This window comes from Halictus rubicundus, chromosome 7 (assembly GCF_050948215.1).
Source record: "Halictus rubicundus isolate RS-2024b chromosome 7, iyHalRubi1_principal, whole genome shotgun sequence".
NCBI lineage: Eukaryota > Metazoa > Arthropoda > Insecta > Hymenoptera > Halictidae > Halictus > Halictus rubicundus.
In genome coordinates this window covers 5,638,837-5,657,474 of record NC_135155.1, presented here as the reverse complement: position 1 = coordinate 5,657,474, position 18,638 = coordinate 5,638,837, and the positions used below count along the sequence as shown (strand labels likewise).

Genomic DNA, 18,638 nt, shown 5'->3' with positions numbered 1-18,638 from the left:
TATTTATATCAGTGGTTTCACGGCATCTCAAATCCATAGTATATATATATATATATATATATATCAGTGGTTACGACTCTCTGTTTGCACACCACATATATCAGTGTTGGACACGACTGCCGCTCTGGTGAGGATGCCGAGACTGCCTCGGGTTAATATCCCTAGGGCATCTCGCGTCCGGGTATGGGTTGGCAGCACTAATATATATGTTGGCAGTGATGTGGGCTCGCCTTTACCCCCGACCGATGGTGGGGTATCGCGCCTGCGCGCTCGCCGTATTTCGTAACGCTAAAGACGTGTACTATCATTTTCTCCAGTTTCCTCGCGTCCATCATGTCTAAAAGTAAACTTCAGCATCAAGTTGACAGCAGCATTGTCGCGGTGAAAAGCAAAGTGAGCTACTTTCTAATCGCTTCGATATCTTCGCGTTACGATTTTATCGTGAAACGAAGATTAAAAAAAGAACCATTCTCATTCAAACGATCTTTCAAAATATTTAGAAATTTTTGTCTTTAATAATTTTACTTACGTTTATCTTTAGTTCGATGCTGATTTTATACGATTTTCAATCAACCGTAATGAATCTATTGGTTACGAGGACTTCAGAAAATTATTGGCTGGAAAGCATGATATAGGCCCAGATCTGAGCTTCCTGATGTGGTATACAGATCCAACCGATGGTGATCTACTACCCATTAATAATGACAATAATTTGGCTAGAGCAATACTCGCTGCAAAACCACTTCTTAGAATTTTTATACAAAGAAAAGGTAAGATGTAAGATAGTCTAAATGAAAAATAATTCTAGTAATCTAAATAATACTGGTAAGAGCTCTACAAATTGAAACAAAACCAATATATTAAAATCGTCATCTTTGATTTTTATCTTAGTTGCGCATTCCTGTATTAATACAAAAATACTGCTGATATTGCTTTATAATTTGATGATGTTGGAATATTTATGTTTTAACACATGAAATTCATCTGCTTTACGTGATAGGAGATGGACTGGAAGACATAAATGGGTATGGAACAATGAAACCAAAAAATTTAATATCGAGTATTCTTGGCGGTACACCTGGAAAACCAAAGTCATTGGCTATATCTAATCCACATGATTTTAGGCAGGTATGTCTTACCTGGTTAACTTTAAATTAGATAGATGCAGGTACAAAATATATGTATATTGTAAATTCTTTTTAACGATTTCAGGTATCAGCGATAATCGATGTAGATATATTACCAGAAACCTGTCGTCGTGTACGTTTGTTAAAACATGGCTCTGATAAGCCATTAGGATTTTATATTAAGGATGGAGAAAGCTTTCGAATATTATCACCTTCCACAGGTGGTCATGTTGAAAAAGTACCAGGTGTATTTATTAGCAGATTGGTACCCGGTGGTTTAGCGGAAAGTACAGGACTTCTAGCGGTGAACGACGAAGTACTTGAAGTAAATGGCATAGAGGTGGCTGGAAAAACACTTGATCAGGTATATGCGATTATAGAGCCACTTGCAGTTTTTATTTTTTGAACGATTTAAATCGATACGTGTGCTCATACAATTTGAATTTACTTGTTTGCTGCATTAGGTCACTGATATGATGATCGCCAATTCTTCGAATCTAATAATCACTGTAAAACCTGCCAACCAACGGGCAGCGTTAACTGCTCCAAGACGTGGATCATTTTCGCGTAATAGTCAATTGTCTTCTGGAAGTCATCAATCGACGCAAAGTGCTGCGACTGGAAGCGACGAAGATGCGGACGAAATTGTAGATTTAACTGGCGTAACTTTGCAGGATGATGCAACAACCTCTACTTCTCAACACCACCACTACCATCACCATCACCATCACCAAAATCATTTCAACCACGACCAGGGTGTGCTACATTTATAAATGGCAAGTAGTGCAAATTTCAGTTTGTACTTTGCCATGCTCAACTGAACACAATTAATATGTTCATTCGTAAAGAGAAAATTGTTAGAAATAAGTAAAAAAATATAACATGACAATAACAAGTTAAAGGAAAGGCAGGTAAAGCATTGAAGAATCATGTGGTTGTCATTTTAATAATTTAGTATATTATGTCACAGAATGAATCTGTTAAGTTACATATTCTCAAAAGATTTATATCTGGAGCCTCTCATCTCAACATGATTACCTTCAAATCATTATTTTACATAATGCATCAATCTTTCTCTGATAATATTCTTTTGAAGTTAGATGCAGTTTAGAACATATTGGTAAATGTATTAGCGCTTCATGTATTGAATTTTTGTATTACTATGGAGCAGCTAAAACGAAGCAAGCATATTTTTTTTAAAGATCGGAGTTGTTAGTATTCGTTCAATGTATATTCTTTATTTTAATATTTTCATAGGGAAATATTAATACTAGATGCAAGAAGTATTAAGATATCGAATTTGTTTGCAACATACAAAGATATTTATTATTACAAAAACTTAAAAAAAAAACAAATACAGTTAAGAACCAATGGTATCACTAAAATTGAAAAACGTTAATACTTTGTTATAAATTGTTCACGTAATATTTTAGCTTTATTTGAAGAATAACATTTTTAATGCAAAAATTACACTTTCATTTTCTTATGTGAACTATTTGAGCGAAGTATACGTATATATCTTAAACCAATAAGAAGATAGTGATACAAATATTGACTGTGCATAAAAGTATTATTCGAAGGCAGCAATGTTTTTAAAGTATTAAAATATCCTTTTAGTACTTATCGTTTGAAACCTAAAGTGTACTTAAATAAGAATGGAATGCGCTAAGGAAGCAGCTAAGATTGCAAGAATTTCCTATTTTTCTTTTTTTTTTACATCATGTTTTACAATTATTACTTAAATCGAAACATGGTTTGTAATTATATTTATTAGGAATTTATTAATTATTTTGTAACACATTCATCTTTTAATCGATCCTGATGAATTTTTTCATGTATATAATGCAGATAACGAAGTTCAATAACTTAATTTATCGTTATAAGTAGAGGTCTTTCTTCAATAATGGAAGTGTATATAATAATGACAATCTAAGAGGGTGGTATGCCAATATCAACATTTCATTCTGAATGGAATACAAGAATAATAAAAAAAGAAACATGAGTGGCCTTATGTACAGATCATTCCAAATATATTTTGCAAAGTTGCAAAGTAGAAACTATTCTATTACAATTCATTCAAACACGTCTATTCGTGTATGTATTCTGTTTATTCCACTGCATGTTTAGAGTGTTGAAGTTTTTAAATTTTAATTCCATTTTTATAAATGTTATTTGTTGTCTAATTGAGCACTAGATATTGAAGTATAATGTACTTTACAAATTTTAGATATAAGTGGAATTTTAAAAGATAAGAAACATATTTATACACATGTAAAATATTTTCTTTACATAATTGTGCCTTCACCGTTCCGTCTATAACTATAACAACTGGATTATGATAGATTGTATCACATTCCATTTACATAGTATTTTTATAGTGCAAGAAAAATACAACCGTGTCTCACTGATATGCATTATTATTTTAAAAAGAAGAATACAGAGCCTTATTAGCCACACAGCGAAACAAGTACACATTCGCTTGATCATATTTCTTTATAAACTGGTAAAGAGAATATATGTACATATGAAAGAGATATAAATCTTATTATACAGTTATACCTTCTATTCTAGATTTAAACCTTCAAATATTTTAGTTATCGAATCAGAAAAATATATTTCTACATTGCAACTATTATAAAAATGATGGGTTCAATTCCATATTAAAAGTGACATGTATGCAAAAAATGAAAATATAGTATTTTGTAAGAGTTGTATTTATCTTGTATAACTTCATGTACGAAAGATAACATTTTACAATGTTACGAAATGAATTAGTACATAGTCATAAGTAGAAAATTATGTTCATTCAATTAAAACAAAAAAAAAACACACAAACGGTGTACTTTATCATTATAAATCGGTAGCATTTTGTACTTAAATAAAGTATACATGTATTAGTAAATAAATTTATTATGTCGGTGAGTTCTTAATTGAAATATAGTCACTCTGATATAATTTCTATATCTCATGTAATCGAGACATGTTACGCGGTTTACGTTGCATGCACATTGTATTTGTAACGTCGGTAGAAACTTGAAAATTACAAAACATACTACTTATTTGTAATGACATAACTCTTTTTAATGGCAGCTTATAAAATAAACTATTTTATTGTATAAATAGACGAACTTTATTGCAATCACCTTTACATTACATATTACATACTAATAATGCTAAACATTTTTTTTTTTCGGTAACTATGGAATATACATAGATACGATTAAATGAGTAATACGGTATGCTTTGTAAATTAATCTTCGCTTCTAATAAACAAATTTAACTCTTCCAGTTATATATATATATATAGTAGCAATAATAAATGTATGAACTGGAAAGAATTAGTTAAAGATACGATTAAAGAAAATGTCGTACGCGGAACATGGACCCCGAATTTTCTTAGCTGGTAGACCGAACACTGGAATACCTTTGACATATGGTGATTATGTTTTGCCACGAAAAAGGTTGGAAGGTCGATTAAAGTTGCATGATTCTTGTTCAGATATTAGAGCCTGGAGTCCAAATTCTTTGGAGACTTCGCGTTATTTTCGTGAACTTAATGAACACGATAGTTCAGTATGTATATTTAATCGCGAATGCAGGCGTATCAACATTGAATTAAAATAATATTATTTGGTGTTGCAGATAGGAAAAATAATACCAGTAAATGTAGTTGTCGATAATATAATTCGGCTTAATTCACATACACAAACTGAACTACAAATAGTTAAAAAGGAGCTGCAGAAATACAAAAGTTTAAAACTTACTCCCAAGCAAGAAGAACAATTACAAAATTTAGTGAGCTGTTCTCTAAATATATTTGAATGTTTAATAGTTACTAAACATTTCATATTTCTTGTAGAAACGTAATCAAAAGTTCAAGGAATCCATCCCCATAGCTCAATCAAATTCTTGTTTATCGATTCATGTACCTACTGAAAGAAATTTCCAAAATAATAATGATAAGTTGACTTTTGTAAATCAATCTACACAATTGCGCCCTTACCCTTTAACTACATTCATACAATCATCCAAGAGTAACCATGCCTTAATATCACAATTTAGACCTGACCCTAGAACACTCCTTACCGAAGGTATAGTAAATGATTATTCACAAGTTATAAAGATTTATTAGACTTTTACTTTTCAGATTATATTGAAAGGACGCCGCGATGGGTTGAATATATTGATAGAGCTTTACAAGTATGAAAACTATATCATAATTTTGTGCTGCAGTTCTTTCATTAATAGACATTATCTTAATACAGGTAGAACAAGAAACACACGATGTAGGAGTACAGTTTGATGGACAAGTTGACCAATATTTAAATAAAATTATAACTATATCTGTATGAATATGCTTTCATACCATACTATTTAAATCATATATACTTATGCGAATACTGTTGTGTAGGCAATGTCGCAAACATCATTTACATATAAGTCTAGCGAGGAGGATCATAATCTAATGGAGCCAGATAAAATCAATTTTCAAACAAATAATTACGAAGAAGAAAGTTTAGTATACGACACATCCTGTAGTGGAAGTTCTCAGGACATTGGAACTTTGTCGAAATCTAGTAGTGAATTAACAGAATCCGATAAAAGAATTATTATTCAGAAAGACTCTGAGATCATTGCTTTGAAGCATAAACTTCGTGTATGAATCATTATATTAATAGACGATTTCTACATTTTATATATGAACATATATTTTTTAAAGGCATGTGATCTTGAATTGGATGAAGTACAAGGCTTGAATAAAAAGTTAGAAATTTCTTTACAAGAAAAAGAAGATTGTATAAATGCTCAAGAAGAAAATCTTAAAGCAAGTATATTACACTCTCTTTTGTAATAGCGTCACAGGTAATTAATATCTAATGATTCTTAAACAGATATTACACGATAAGTTGATGAAGATAGAACGTGAAAATAATTATGAAATAGAAGATTTGAAGTCAAAGGTACTTTTTACACTACTCAATATTGTACATATATTGTTTACACTTTATCTCTTTTAGCTACATAATTGTAAATACCTAATTAACCAGCTTAAACAAGATTTGAGTAAAAAATGTGAAAGTTGTTACTTACATTCGAAGGAAATTGAGAAACTTAAACTATATGCTGAAGAAGCGTCTACATTAAAATTCGAGCAAGAATTACTTTTAGTTAGTTGCTTTGCTTGTAATTAATATATATATATTAATGTACAATGTATACGCAAGAAATTTTACTTATTATTTTTACATTACAGCAAAAATTACAGAAAATGGAGGAACTATCTGAAAAAGTAGAGAAATATGAATTAGCTTTAAGTCGGTCAAAAAAAGTTCAACATGAAAAAGATTGCATACTTGCAGATCAAGAGAAAGAAATCAAACAATTACTAGCATTGATAAACAAGACTACTGTTACTTATGAGGAACAGGTATACATTTATTCTGTCTTATTTATTAACACAGCAAATACTTCATTATTCTACAATCACTTTGTCCGATAATAATTAGGAAAACACAAAACGCATGATAGGAAGTTTAGAAACTGAAATTTGTGAGAAAAATATGAAAATTTCTCAATATGAGCAACAATTAGCTTCAATGAAACGAGAAACAAGCGAATTTGTCAATAATTTAAAGCATGCTTTGAATAACTTGGAAGAATTTAATGGCTTTTGTGAAGATGTTTATAATTGCATGAACTTCAACTTAGATATTACTGAAGAAGCAAATCATTTATTGTACAATATAAATGTTATGATGACAAGATTCCAAAGTTATAAAATAGAACGTCAGAATCTATTGCAACAAATCGAAAATTTAAAACATTCTGTAGAAGATGATAAACATCAAATTTATTTCAATCAGGGTTTGAGAAATATGATTTCAGATATTTTAAACTGCGAAACTGAAGTAGATACAAGAAACACAGGTAAGGTTATTAATTCAATCTTGTCTCTTCTTTCGTATCTTATCTCTTAAGAGTATTAATGATTGTTAATAAATATTTTTTTATATAGATAGAAAGGACAGTATAATTGTATTCAATGTAAGACAAAATAAATGTAATTGGAATGAAATAGAATGTGAGGACATATCCAATTCTGTAAATAGTGAACATTCATCCAATGGAATGACTGATAATGTATTATTGCTGACACACTTAAAAATTTAACTTTTCTTTCAATCACCTTGTTTTCCCTAGAGAATGAGTAATCGTATAATTGTCTTTTTAGGAATACAATAATTACATCATCAAATTAAGTAGAAAGAATAGCATCAATGAAATTGATAAAGAAATACTTGAATATTTTTCACATTTTATACTGAAATTACACGTTCTTACTAAGAAGTTACAAGTATATCTTGAAGTTGAACGCCCCCTGATGATTAAACAAATATACAATTTTTATGAAATGCTTCAAGAGACGGAATCAGCTATTAATGATTCCCAAGGTGTTATCCATTTCTATTTTTATAAAATGTTTATTAATATACATTATGCTACTTCTTTTACCAGATTTAGCTTTGAAGAAAGAGCGAATTTCGGAATTAAGTGTTTTACTTAATGAGAGGCGAACGAAATACGAAACTTATATGACGCAGTTACCTAATGATTTGTCCCAAATACAAATTAAAATTATCGAATTTATTAAGACCATCTTAGATCAATTGTTGAATGCAATATTATACGTGGAAAAAAATAATTTATCTAATAAGCGAATTGATGAAGTCTTTAAATCATATTTTCAATCCTACACTAGTAGTATGCGTGCAGCTATTCAAGGTACTTTCCAATAGTTTCTTTTTACCATACAAGAAATTTCTTTTTGTAAACATATAAAAATAATTCTTCTATTTTTCGAAACTACTGAGATAACGGTTGAAAATGCTATTGACAAGGTGCTGGAGACCAACGCGCGCAGATACTCGAAAAAATAGAAAAACAGCATCAAGAACTGCAGAAGAAAAACGAAGAAATTGTTGAGTTGAAGGAAGAAGTTGCACAGTATGTTAGAAGAGGTGAAGGAGATAGTATACGTGCAGCAGAGAAGAATGCACTCCTTAAAGAACAATTAGCAAACGTAGCAATAGAGCTTCGTGCGAAAGATGAATCCATTCTACATTTAGAAGAACAAAAAGGAGCACTTAAAATTGAACTATCTAAGTCTAAAGAAGATTGTAATACACTTAAATTGCAGAATAAGAATTATGAAAAAGAATTAGAAATAAAAACTACACAGCTAAAAGAATCCCTTAAAAATATGGATACAGCAGCAAACGAAAAACTTAAAATACAAATGGAGTAATATATAACATTTATCCTCAATCGTTCTTAATATTAGCTTCGATTAATTGAGCACAATTTGTTATTACAGGTTCCTGAAACTACAAACTGAAAACAAAGACTTGAAAAATCAAATTATGCTAGCAAAGAAAACAATTGCTAAAAATGATGATAGATTAAAACAATTATGTAGTGATATTAACAAAGAGGTTTTAGAACATAAGAATGAAATAGAAGAAAAGTGTCGTGAAATCAAAAGTTTAAATGATGAAAATAATCTGCTGAATAAAAAATTGAGAAACGCTGAAAATAAACTTTCCGAAATGAATCAAACAATTCTATCTTTGAACGAACAAAATGATAAGATTGATATTATATACTCGTTGCAAGAAGATTTTGCAAAATTAGACAAAAATGAAAAGAAATTAAAGATTGAAATTAATCATTTAAAGACGCAACTCGTAAATGAACAAAACAAAACTAAAAAAATTGATAGTAACTTGAGTGCATACGAGCGTAAAAATGAAAATTTGAAGAAAAATGTAGAATATTGGAAAAATCAAAATTCTGAACTGTCGCTTAAACGTTACACTGAAGCAGTTGAAGAAAAATTAAGAAACAAATTATACACTCTGTCTACTAAAATACACGAAAGTATATTAAATTTCAACAAATTATTTGATTTGGAAGAACATGTATCAAATAATAAGCAACCTGATGAGAACTTGAAAGATGAATACTTGGTTGATAAAATAATTTATTATGTAATATTTTTACCTATTTTATTCGTTACTAATATGCTCGTTTTATTTGTAGAAGTATCAAAATATAAATGAAAAATTGAAGTCAAGTGAAAATCAGAAAAAAGAAATGAAGGAAAATGAGATAGAAGAAGTTCAGAATCAGCAACTTTGTAATAGTACGAATGTAGAATGTAAAATACTAAATGGTAATTATGCAATGTTTCAAGAATTAAATCTTTTAGATGACGATGGATTAAATGTACATTATGAAATGAAACATCTAGAAACCAGAGATAAAGACTATCAAAGTGAACCCCAAAAACTCCTCCGACAAATAGAAATGAAAGATTCTGAAATAAGAGATCTCCAAGATGCTATAAGTCGTTTGAAACAAGAAAACACCAATCTTTGTATTGACCTTAAGGTAGTTATTATTATATTAGTTTTTAATTAATTCTTCATTTTATTATACTGCACGATAAATGCATTTATTCTGATTTAAAAATACAATATAGTCGCAAACAGAACAATACCAAGATAAGATAACATTAATGAAAAAGAACTATGACAGCAGTTTAAATAAATTTCGTGTATGGCACGAAAAATATGTTGATATCTTACAAAAACGATTTGAAGATAATATGAATAATGAAAAAACATTTGATTCAAAAAACTGGTTACAAGTATGTTATATATTGTATATAACTTAAATATTATTTTTAATACAAATCATATTTCGTTCTTTAGTCATTGGACATGAAGGAATTAACGGAACTCTATGAACGCATAACTATGATTATGGACAACAACTCAAATTTTATTCAAATGAAAGCTGAAGATCAACGATTTTACGAGAATAATGTGCATAAAGAATTTTATGAAATTAACGAAACACAAAGACACAGAAATATATACGAAACAGGTAATTAAACAATGTATTTAGATGATTTTCATATTTATTTAGTTCCAACATATTAACTTATACAAGTTTTAATTTAAAAGAAGTGCCAAATAAATTGGATTCAACAGTTTTAAGAGATGAAAATAATTCATACGTACGAAATCAATGGCAATTCATTTTTTCAAGTCAAACCGCAAAATATTCAGTACAACAAACACAGAATTACAAATTAAGTTTAGAAGAAGATTATGGGTAATATATTAGTATTGCTTCACCTTATAAGTACTACTTAATTGCATTGTGGCTTTATATTGTAGATGTGTTGATGATAGGAAGATTCCAGAATTAGAAAGTAAATGTGAACAAGAAAAACAAAGAGTCAAAGACAGTACGGTAAGTTTATTCTTCCTAAAAAAACCTAGTTGCATCTTAGTATTTTATGTGAAATGCACATTATTATCTAGTTGCACTTTATCTGCAGTTTGATCAGCAAAGGTGGAATTTCATTAATCAGTGTAGTGTGTATCACAAAATGAGCAACAATTATGACTGTCCGAAATCCATTCATACGGACTGAATTTAAAAAAACAATATTTGTTACTGAATACGTTAATTTTTCTACGAAAATTGCCGCTTTGTACTTTTTATATTTGCAATACTGCATTTACCGCATTACGGTTTGTATAAGTTTTCATCCTTAAGGGAGTACTTTTCAAGACAGCACTTTATAAACTTCTAATAAAATGGACAAAAACACGAATTTATAAATTGAGATTCAATTGATTTACAACAAATTACTTGGAAGGACATATTATTTTTATAAATAAATATTTCTTGGAATTTTTAATTCTTAAAATATAATTACATTTTCACAGACTATGTAGAAGTCATAATAAAGGAAATAAAAATAAAATTTGATTGTAACTTGAAGAAACATTCATATAATTTTGTTTTAAATATTGCTATTGGTCTTACATAAATTATAAAAGGGCTATACTTGCATGATAACTATATGCATAAATTTACATCATGCAATAACCATTTCTTCTTTTAAAGCCGATACAAGTTCGGACTCAGTGGCACTGGATAGTAAGCTTTGAATACTAGGACAATTTGATACAAAATCAAAAGCACTTTTATAGGATAAGATCTCATTTTTCAATTCTTTCAATTTTACTATACCATTTTTATGAACTTTCAAATTTCTTTTTCTATATCTGACTGCTGTAATCATTTTATCCAAAGTATAATGTAGCCATAAAATATTTGTATAGGGTTCAAATTTTTGCCAATTATTTCTGAAATAGTTCGTGTGTAAGTATTCAATATAACAGTTACTGTAAAAATTATAAATTGTACATGTATACTTACTTGATCTTATCCCTCATCAAACGATATATTTCGAACTGATATTCTCCTTGTGCTGTAAAAAGACTAGGGTCAGATGCGAGATCATTAAATACGCTACATCCTTGATATGTTACTCTTGAAAGTGTGAAATCTATAATAGACACCTGCGACAAAAAATCCATTTCAAAATACAATTTTGCTTTTCAATGAAAAAATAATTTACGCTATTAATGTACCTTCACTCCCTTACTAACAAATTGAATTTTTGTTTTTCCTAGTTTGTAGTGTACATGAGATTCAGTCGTTGGGGATATTAATATATTACCCCAATGTAAGTCTCTATGCTCAAATTCAACAGCTTCCTCTGCAACTGCTAATGCTAATGCCGCCTACCGTGGTAATAAATAAACGTTGAAATATAATTAAAGGGAAGATTAATTTAAAGAAATATTCGAACCTGTACGAATAAAGCATGCGCTTCGTCTGCTGTAGGAAATACAAATGCTTCCAAGTCTTGACCACCATGACCAAGTTCTAGAATAATATATAACTGATTCTCGTTAAACATGGACGGACAATCATTTTCAGAGTTTTTCTCTTCGTCATAAATAGTCCAAAGATCCACTAGCTTTTTTGGATACTTTCCCTTAAGACATTTAATATTTTTTACTTCTACAAAACCGTCCGTATTGTATTTTGTGTTAAATCTTAAATTGTGCAATTCCCTAAAAATGTATTTAATTAAATATCGATACTAACATTGATATTGATATCATATATACACTTTATAATTACATTGCAATAACAATTTCTGATAATATCTCGTGAAACTTCTTTTGCGGCTCTCCATTGACGTATTCGTTGCCTTCAATGGGAATAACTTTTATAACAGATTTTTCATCATCGAGTTCATGAAGAAAAACTTCACCGTATACACCTTCGCCAATTTTTCGACAGTGATTTAAGTACCTAGTAAATAAAAATTATATTGATAGGTGTTAAAGTATTTTCAAAATGTAAGTACATATACGAGTATACTCACGACTCTGAAAAATATGTTGAAAATGGTATATAATCTTGTTGTAGGCATCTTTCCAGGATGACTTCTTTTGCTGTTGAGACCACATATTCGTCGATAATGTGACCATCAATGTCATCATTTTCGATATTGCACACAGAAGATTTTCGAGGATCTGTCAAAGAATATTTGTGAATCTTACAGGAATATATTATTACACATTTCACCTTTAGTTGAACAGGACAAAGTAACGAATTAACTTACTACTTAATAATGTGAATCTCTGACTTCTTACAGGAACAATGCCATAAACTTCAAGAAATGAAGCATCTTCTATTGACTTTACAGTCTTATTATTAATTGGAACCACACGTACTGATATTCTTCTGGTAAGACGCCCTAAGCTGGTTGAATCACAGGTTCTGCCTTTCTTATTAATCAATTCATGTTTAGATTTACTGATTGTTTCAGGACTTGCTTGTAGATTTTTATCACTTTCAGTTTTCCTTATACAACTGTGGAAGACACCTGCATATAGGAAAAAACTTCAATAATCAATCTTGTGATCATAAATCTAGGCTATTTGTTCATACATTAATTATGGGGCCTACCCATTTATAAATTCTTTTCGCATTTTTATATTAAAAATGTATATTTATTATAAAAATTTGGTTTACGAAAAAGATGTATAAAAAAAAATATAACAAGCACAGTATAAACACATATGTACTTTAAATATGAAAAATATTGAAATATTAATGTTACAGGTTAATAAACTACAAAATAGAATTTTGTTCTGTCATATATAAAAAAGAATGATATTCAAATGTTTTTATACATTACATCCCAGCATTTTTGATATTGTAAACAAATTTTATCAAACTGCAATTTTTCATGAATTAAAAATTGTCAATTATATTGAAGAATATTGGAAATGAATTTGTAAATATTTTACAATTACCTTCTGTTTGCATATTTAAAATGTCAATAACACTTTGTCTCCATTTTTTACCTTTTCCAATTGATAATTTATCTAAATTTGATTCGTTTTGAATATTGTTCAAAATAGATAATGATCTTGTCCATGACTTTCCCGGCTTCAAATATATAGGTTTCTCTATTTTTTCTGATATATTAATGATAGATGTTTCTGGTATATTTTCTAACGATTTTAATGTTTTTCTAGATAGGTTTGTTCTTCTAGTATCTCTTACTCTTTTTTCTGATAGTCTGGTTCTCTTTAACTGAAGACTATTATTACCATCTTCTGAAATATTAGCTAAGCCAAGCTCCCATTTACGATATTGTTTTCTTCTTCTTGTAATTCTAAAGGGATCTTGTAGCTGTAACGAAATTATACACGGTTCAAGAGTATTACTACTTTCGTTATTAATTGCAATAGTACTCTTTGCACTTAAATTATTATCTATTTTATCGAAATCTTTAGTTTCCTTAGATGTATTTGTACAGTTATGTACATAAGATGTACTTATCCTTAAGTTTTCAACATTTAATTCTCCAGTTTTTGACTTACACTCTTCAGCATCAACTGAAATATTTGTACTCTGCAGTTCAATTGGTGGTAATACATCACATGATGTTCCTTCTACCTTTTTCAACATATCTTCTACTTCGCTATCATATACATTTGAAGCTGATGTTTTACATAACTTTGTAACATCAGAATACATGGTTTTGCTTAATCTTTTATAGTTATTTAATAAATTATTTTTAGCACTAATGTTACATAATGCATTTTTATCATCTTCATTTGTATCTTCAAATAAGGAACGTGATCCCTCTGTGTCAACAGAAAAATTTAGATGTCTTTTCTGTGCTCTATTTGATATTACATGTTCACCTATTAATAAAGGAGGCTCATTCCACAGATCTTTATCTTTCTCTATATCAGAGAATTTTTCAGATGCTTCTCGTATCACACAGTCTTGTTTGTAATTTGTATTACTAACACAGCTCAATCCAATTGAAGAGATACTCTTATCCTTTTGCAATCTTCTCAATTTATTTAAGCTACGTTTACTTCTGTCCGATGCATCTATTTGATCGACAAACAACTTTCTCTTGTTTTCTTTTAACACATGTTTTTTTAATGTGTCAGATTGTTTGCACACATTTGTATTTATTTGCACATCTTCTGAAGAGACCAAGTTTGTATTATTCACACTAACCAAACTGTTATGTGTATGACTTACAACATCATTAAATTTTTCTGAGTTAATAGGAATTGGTGATAAAGAAATTATATGAGTAGAAGGTCTTATTGGTTTACCAGTAGGTGTACTACTAACTACATTTCCACATTTTTCAATAGAATCCGATGGCTTTACCAATAACGATGCTTCAAGATGTTCTATTTTGACAAAACAATTTTTTAGAACCACGTCACTATATTTTAAATTACCAATGTTCGCTTCAATAACTTCAGCACTTTTTGGTTGTTCTTTTGATATTTTTCCTTTGTTATTTCTTTCTTCTTGTTTCGTATTAGTATTCTCATGCAATACTTCTGTAGCATTATTGCCATTATTTTTTAACTCTGAGGACAAATGTATAGAATGAACATTCTTGTTTCTTTTCCCTCTGTGTAATCTCTTTTTATAAACATTATGTTCTTTTACCTAGTCATTTGAAAGTTTCCATTAATAATCTCCCTCAAATAAAAATGCATTTTTACAATCAAATTCAATTACTATTAAAATACAATAAATAAAACTTACTCTATTATTCCTATTTCTTGACGTGTTCTTCTGTATATGTTTCTTTTCAACTTTTACCTTGACTTTTTTGTGTGGTCTTTTCCTTAAATTATGCTTTATACTATCATTGGTCGTCTTCGTATCACTATATAATAAACATGTATCATTAGTTATCACAGATTCATTACTACTCGAAAGAGAAGTTTTTCCTCTACTACTTTTTGATGCTTTAATAGTATCTGATTTAGATGGTTCTTTCAAAGCTCTGTAAACAGAAAAGTTAGAAACTAAAGTGAATAAATAAAAACTATGACAACAATCAAATGGATTACCTCGTATCTTTCAGAAGTCTGTCAAACGTTGTATCAAACGGGTCAAAAAACACGGAATTGTTATTGTCACTCAACTCTATCGCACTCAATTCTTTAGAAATATTTATTATGGGAACATGTAATTTTTGCAATGAAACTGTAACTTCTTTAAATTTTTCTCGACCATAGGTTCGAATTGGTAATTTACAATACATTTTAATAACTTCTTTCTTATAGTACTTTATAAATATGTAAGACTTGCTTTGTTCTTTCTTTTGAAGGATAATATGAATATTCTATATTTCTATATACATAGAATCATATGAGAATACTTAAATACACTATGACAGCACTCATACGCTATAAAAATAAAGTTAACACAATAGAAATGTGAATTCAAATTTCTGTAAACATAGGTATCCGTTATAAGTAAACACGCGCTTCTTTTGAAATTAAAGATGGCAAACATCACGGAATATCGTGGCGACATGTGCATGAGTGTGAATTGCGCTTAACAGCCATTATCAGGGAGAAATCTCATATAGGGGATACTATAGATAATGGAGCAAACAAAAGAATGCTATGTCCTTTTAATTTCCTTACGCTTGTTACGCGAATCGTTTCTACATACGTAGTGATGGGCATTATCGACTAAATTCAACTATTGACTAATTACTATTTAGTTACTACATACTATCGAATATTTAGTCGATAGTTTTCAGTCGACTGAATTGCTTTACTGGTTATTCTCGTATTTATTCTTATTCTCGATGTTGGCTAGTTAAATAAATAGTAGGGCAGTACAGAGATAGTAAATTTCGTGATTGAATGATTTTGTCTGAATCTGTCTTTATTTAATAATAAATTCATACACTGTGTTATAAATATAAATATACACAATTTATTTATATCACATATATAGTTTATATCGCATAAATAGCAATAAGATTTTAACATCTAATATGAATTAAAGTATTGAAATATCTATTACATATTTCATTACTTGCATATTTGCACGTCCTGTCATAATCATATATTTCTAACCTTTTCGTTTCTTCGTGCGACACTGACATTTGAAATTTCAAGATGGCGACGTGTAAAACAGTCGACTGAAAATAGTAATCCAACCACTACTAAATTCAGTCGATAGTTTAAAAAATCAGTCGACTAAAAATAGTTGTTGGCTACTATCGATTTAGTCGATAGTTTTTAGTCGATGGTGCCCATCACTATTTCTACGTAGGGAAGTTTCATACACATGCAGAATTGCAGAGGAATTTAATCGCACACATGGTACAGCAGCGCCATTGCAACTACACTTCTATTTCTACTTATATTATATATTCAACGGTGTACCTACGTCCGTAAGTATGTAAGTGCACTCAGTAACCTATTCGTCAGTTGAGTAACCTATTTGTCATTGGTGGATGTATCCAAAAATGTCGTCAAAATTATACAAAGAAAAATTTTTGGTGAATATCGTCTTATCATGACTGATCTTAAATAGTGCCGCATTTGACGACTTTGAACGATAATGTCCCATTAATTAGACGCACAAATAGATATCAAAAAATGTTTATAGTGGGTTTGACAGGTGGAATAGCTACTGGAAAAAGTAGCGTTGCCGCTGTTTTTCGTGAATGCGGTGTACCTGTCATTGATGCCGATCAAATTGCACGAAAAGGTTAGAAGCGAAATTGAAAATAGTTTTTTTTACCAATTATCGCAATATGACATTTGTATATTTTATAAAATTATTGTATTACACAGTGACATCAATAATCTTGTTTTTAGGAATTAGCCTTCTTGTAATTAATTATTTTCGTAATAAATAGGGACATGAATACTAATTTTACATTCCAAAAATTTATTGCAGTTGTGGAACCAGGAAAACCAGCATGGCACAAAATACGAAAAGAGTTTGGTTCAGAAGTATTTTTGGAAACAAAAGAACTTAATAGAGCTAAGCTTGGTGATTTAATATTCAGCAATGTAGAAAATAGAAAAAAATTAAATGCTATAACTCATCCAGATATTTATAAACAAATATACTGGCAAACATTCAAATATTTTTTACAAGGTCATCAGTTTATAGTTATGGATTTGCCATTACTTTTTGAAACAGGACACATGTTGAATTACTTACATAAAATAATTGTAGTAACATGGTAAGATTTATAGTGAAATACTAAAAATGGTATATGAAAAGAAAATGTTATTATATATTACAATAAATGTCTCTTTAATTTTAGTGAGGAGGATTTACAATTGCAACGATTAATGGAGAGAACAGGTTTTACAGAAGCCAAAGCAAAACTGAGAGTTGCTGCACAAATGCCATTGGAAAAGAAAGCGGAAATGGCAAACTTTGTTATTGAAAATTCTGGTACTGAACAAGATACCAGACAACAAACTATTAAAGTCATTAATGTTTTAAGGTCTTCCAAATATCATTGGAAATTGCGTCTTTTAATTGGATGTTGTTGCACCATTTTATTAGCGGGTGTATACTGGTTAAGAAACAGAAGTTTTCGTCCACTACCAACTGCAGCATAAATTCACTTATTCGTGCAATACAAATGACAGGGGGGGGGGGAGAGCTTGATGTATTGCATTTATCAAATTTACCAATGGAGCTATATATCATAAGTTATTTCAGTATATTGTACAATTACTTAAACATAATTGAAAAATATCAATACTGATAGTATTACATTTTGTTTTGAAATATTTAAGGTTTCTTATTCTGTGATGTACAGATGTTTGTTGTTTACTTATTTTAATAGCAAGATATTTATGTCAATGAAAGATTATAATTAATCTGTTTCATGAATTTTAATAGAATACTACTGGCTATTATAGATGTGTCGTACAGAATTTATACAGAAACAAAGTTTTGTTATATCTAGTACATACATATGCAGATGATCATAATAATTAATATGATAGGTGATTGTATTATCATAAATAGTAAATTTAAGATCGGAACAATTCAGGACATCGTATGTGCATACGTACGTACGATGCAATATTAATTAGAGTCATTTGCACTACCATATGTCAAAACTATTGTTTTGCATGTAAAGTGTCATAGAAATATAATGGTGGAATAAACAATAAAATAGAACACGAAACAATACACCACTTCTAGTGTTAACTCTTAAGTAGTAACACGCTTAAAAAAAAA

General features: G+C 29.5%; 4 protein-coding genes across 5 annotated transcripts; 3 read left to right on the top strand and 1 right to left on the bottom strand.

Annotated features, from left to right (window-relative positions):
* Window positions 1-252: 252 nt before the first annotated feature.
* On the top strand, window positions 253-3,187 carry Par-6 (partitioning defective protein 6). The gene is made up of 5 exons (XM_076790552.1): window positions 253-393; window positions 542-770; window positions 1,001-1,128; window positions 1,213-1,491; window positions 1,592-3,187. Exons 1-5 carry the CDS (start codon window positions 334-336, stop codon window positions 1,898-1,900), a joined length of 1,005 nt encoding a protein of 334 aa, XP_076646667.1. The 5' UTR covers window positions 253-333; the 3' UTR covers window positions 1,901-3,187.
* A 2,838-nt stretch (window positions 3,188-6,025) lies between these two features.
* On the top strand, window positions 6,026-10,646 carry LOC143355597 (uncharacterized). Its single transcript, XM_076790557.1, has 15 exons — window positions 6,026-6,088; window positions 6,146-6,295; window positions 6,382-6,555; window positions 6,635-7,055; window positions 7,144-7,268; window positions 7,360-7,579; window positions 7,644-7,910; window positions 8,027-8,429; window positions 8,503-9,154; window positions 9,228-9,578; window positions 9,670-9,837; window positions 9,902-10,076; window positions 10,157-10,307; window positions 10,373-10,448; window positions 10,537-10,646. The coding sequence occupies exons 1-15, from the start codon at window positions 6,038-6,040 to the stop codon at window positions 10,630-10,632; spliced, it is 3,480 nt and encodes a 1,159-aa protein (XP_076646672.1). The 5' UTR covers window positions 6,026-6,037; the 3' UTR covers window positions 10,633-10,646.
* On the bottom strand, window positions 10,642-15,962 carry Haspin (haspin). Of its 2 annotated transcripts, XM_076790537.1 has the most exons (10): window positions 15,473-15,962; window positions 15,162-15,405; window positions 13,385-15,062; window positions 12,688-12,951; window positions 12,448-12,598; window positions 12,201-12,374; window positions 11,863-12,130; window positions 11,642-11,794; window positions 11,427-11,569; window positions 10,642-11,353 (listed from the first exon to the last, which is right to left on the bottom strand). In XM_076790537.1, exons 1-10 carry the CDS (start codon window positions 15,664-15,666, stop codon window positions 11,083-11,085), a joined length of 3,540 nt encoding a protein of 1,179 aa, XP_076646652.1. In that variant the 5' UTR covers window positions 15,667-15,962; the 3' UTR covers window positions 10,642-11,082. The 2 variants fall into 2 exon arrangements, with proteins under 2 accessions (XP_076646652.1, XP_076646653.1); XM_076790538.1 differs by lacking the exons at window positions 15,162-15,405; window positions 15,473-15,962 and having other exon boundaries at window positions 10,648-11,353; window positions 13,385-13,766; window positions 13,958-14,146.
* Window positions 15,963-16,838: 876 nt separating this feature from the next.
* On the top strand, window positions 16,839-18,618 carry Dpck (Dephospho-CoA kinase). The gene is made up of 3 exons (XM_076790943.1): window positions 16,839-17,135; window positions 17,328-17,619; window positions 17,704-18,618. The coding sequence occupies exons 1-3, from the start codon at window positions 17,024-17,026 to the stop codon at window positions 18,005-18,007; spliced, it is 708 nt and encodes a 235-aa protein (XP_076647058.1). The 5' UTR covers window positions 16,839-17,023; the 3' UTR covers window positions 18,008-18,618.
* Window positions 18,619-18,638: the final 20 nt, after the last annotated feature.

Coding starts and splice junctions, on each gene's coding strand:
- Haspin (XM_076790537.1), bottom strand. CDS start 15,666: ATGTATTGTAAATTACCAATTCGAACCTATGGTCGAGAAAAATTTAAA. Junction 15,406..15,472: donor AGACTTCTGAAAGATACGAG/GTAATCCATTTG, acceptor TTCTGTTTACAG/AGCTTTGAAAGAACCATCTA. Junction 11,570..11,641: donor TTGTTAGTAAGGGAGTGAAG/GTACATTAATAG, acceptor TTTTTGTCGCAG/GTGTCTATTATAGATTTCAC.
- Par-6 (XM_076790552.1), top strand. CDS start 334: ATGTCTAAAAGTAAACTTCAGCATCAAGTTGACAGCAGCATTGTCGCG. Junction 771..1,000: donor AATTTTTATACAAAGAAAAG/GTAAGATGTAAG, acceptor TTTACGTGATAG/GAGATGGACTGGAAGACATA. Junction 1,492..1,591: donor CTGGAAAAACACTTGATCAG/GTATATGCGATT, acceptor TTGCTGCATTAG/GTCACTGATATGATGATCGC.
- Dpck (XM_076790943.1), top strand. CDS start 17,024: ATGTTTATAGTGGGTTTGACAGGTGGAATAGCTACTGGAAAAAGTAGC. Junction 17,136..17,327: donor CGATCAAATTGCACGAAAAG/GTTAGAAGCGAA, acceptor AATTTATTGCAG/TTGTGGAACCAGGAAAACCA. Junction 17,620..17,703: donor AAAATAATTGTAGTAACATG/GTAAGATTTATA, acceptor CTTTAATTTTAG/TGAGGAGGATTTACAATTGC.
- LOC143355597 (XM_076790557.1), top strand. CDS start 6,038: ATGAAGATAGAACGTGAAAATAATTATGAAATAGAAGATTTGAAGTCA. Junction 7,269..7,359: donor CCAATGGAATGACTGATAAT/GTATTATTGCTG, acceptor TTGTCTTTTTAG/GAATACAATAATTACATCAT. Junction 7,911..8,026: donor TATGCGTGCAGCTATTCAAG/GTACTTTCCAAT, acceptor GCTATTGACAAG/GTGCTGGAGACCAACGCGCG.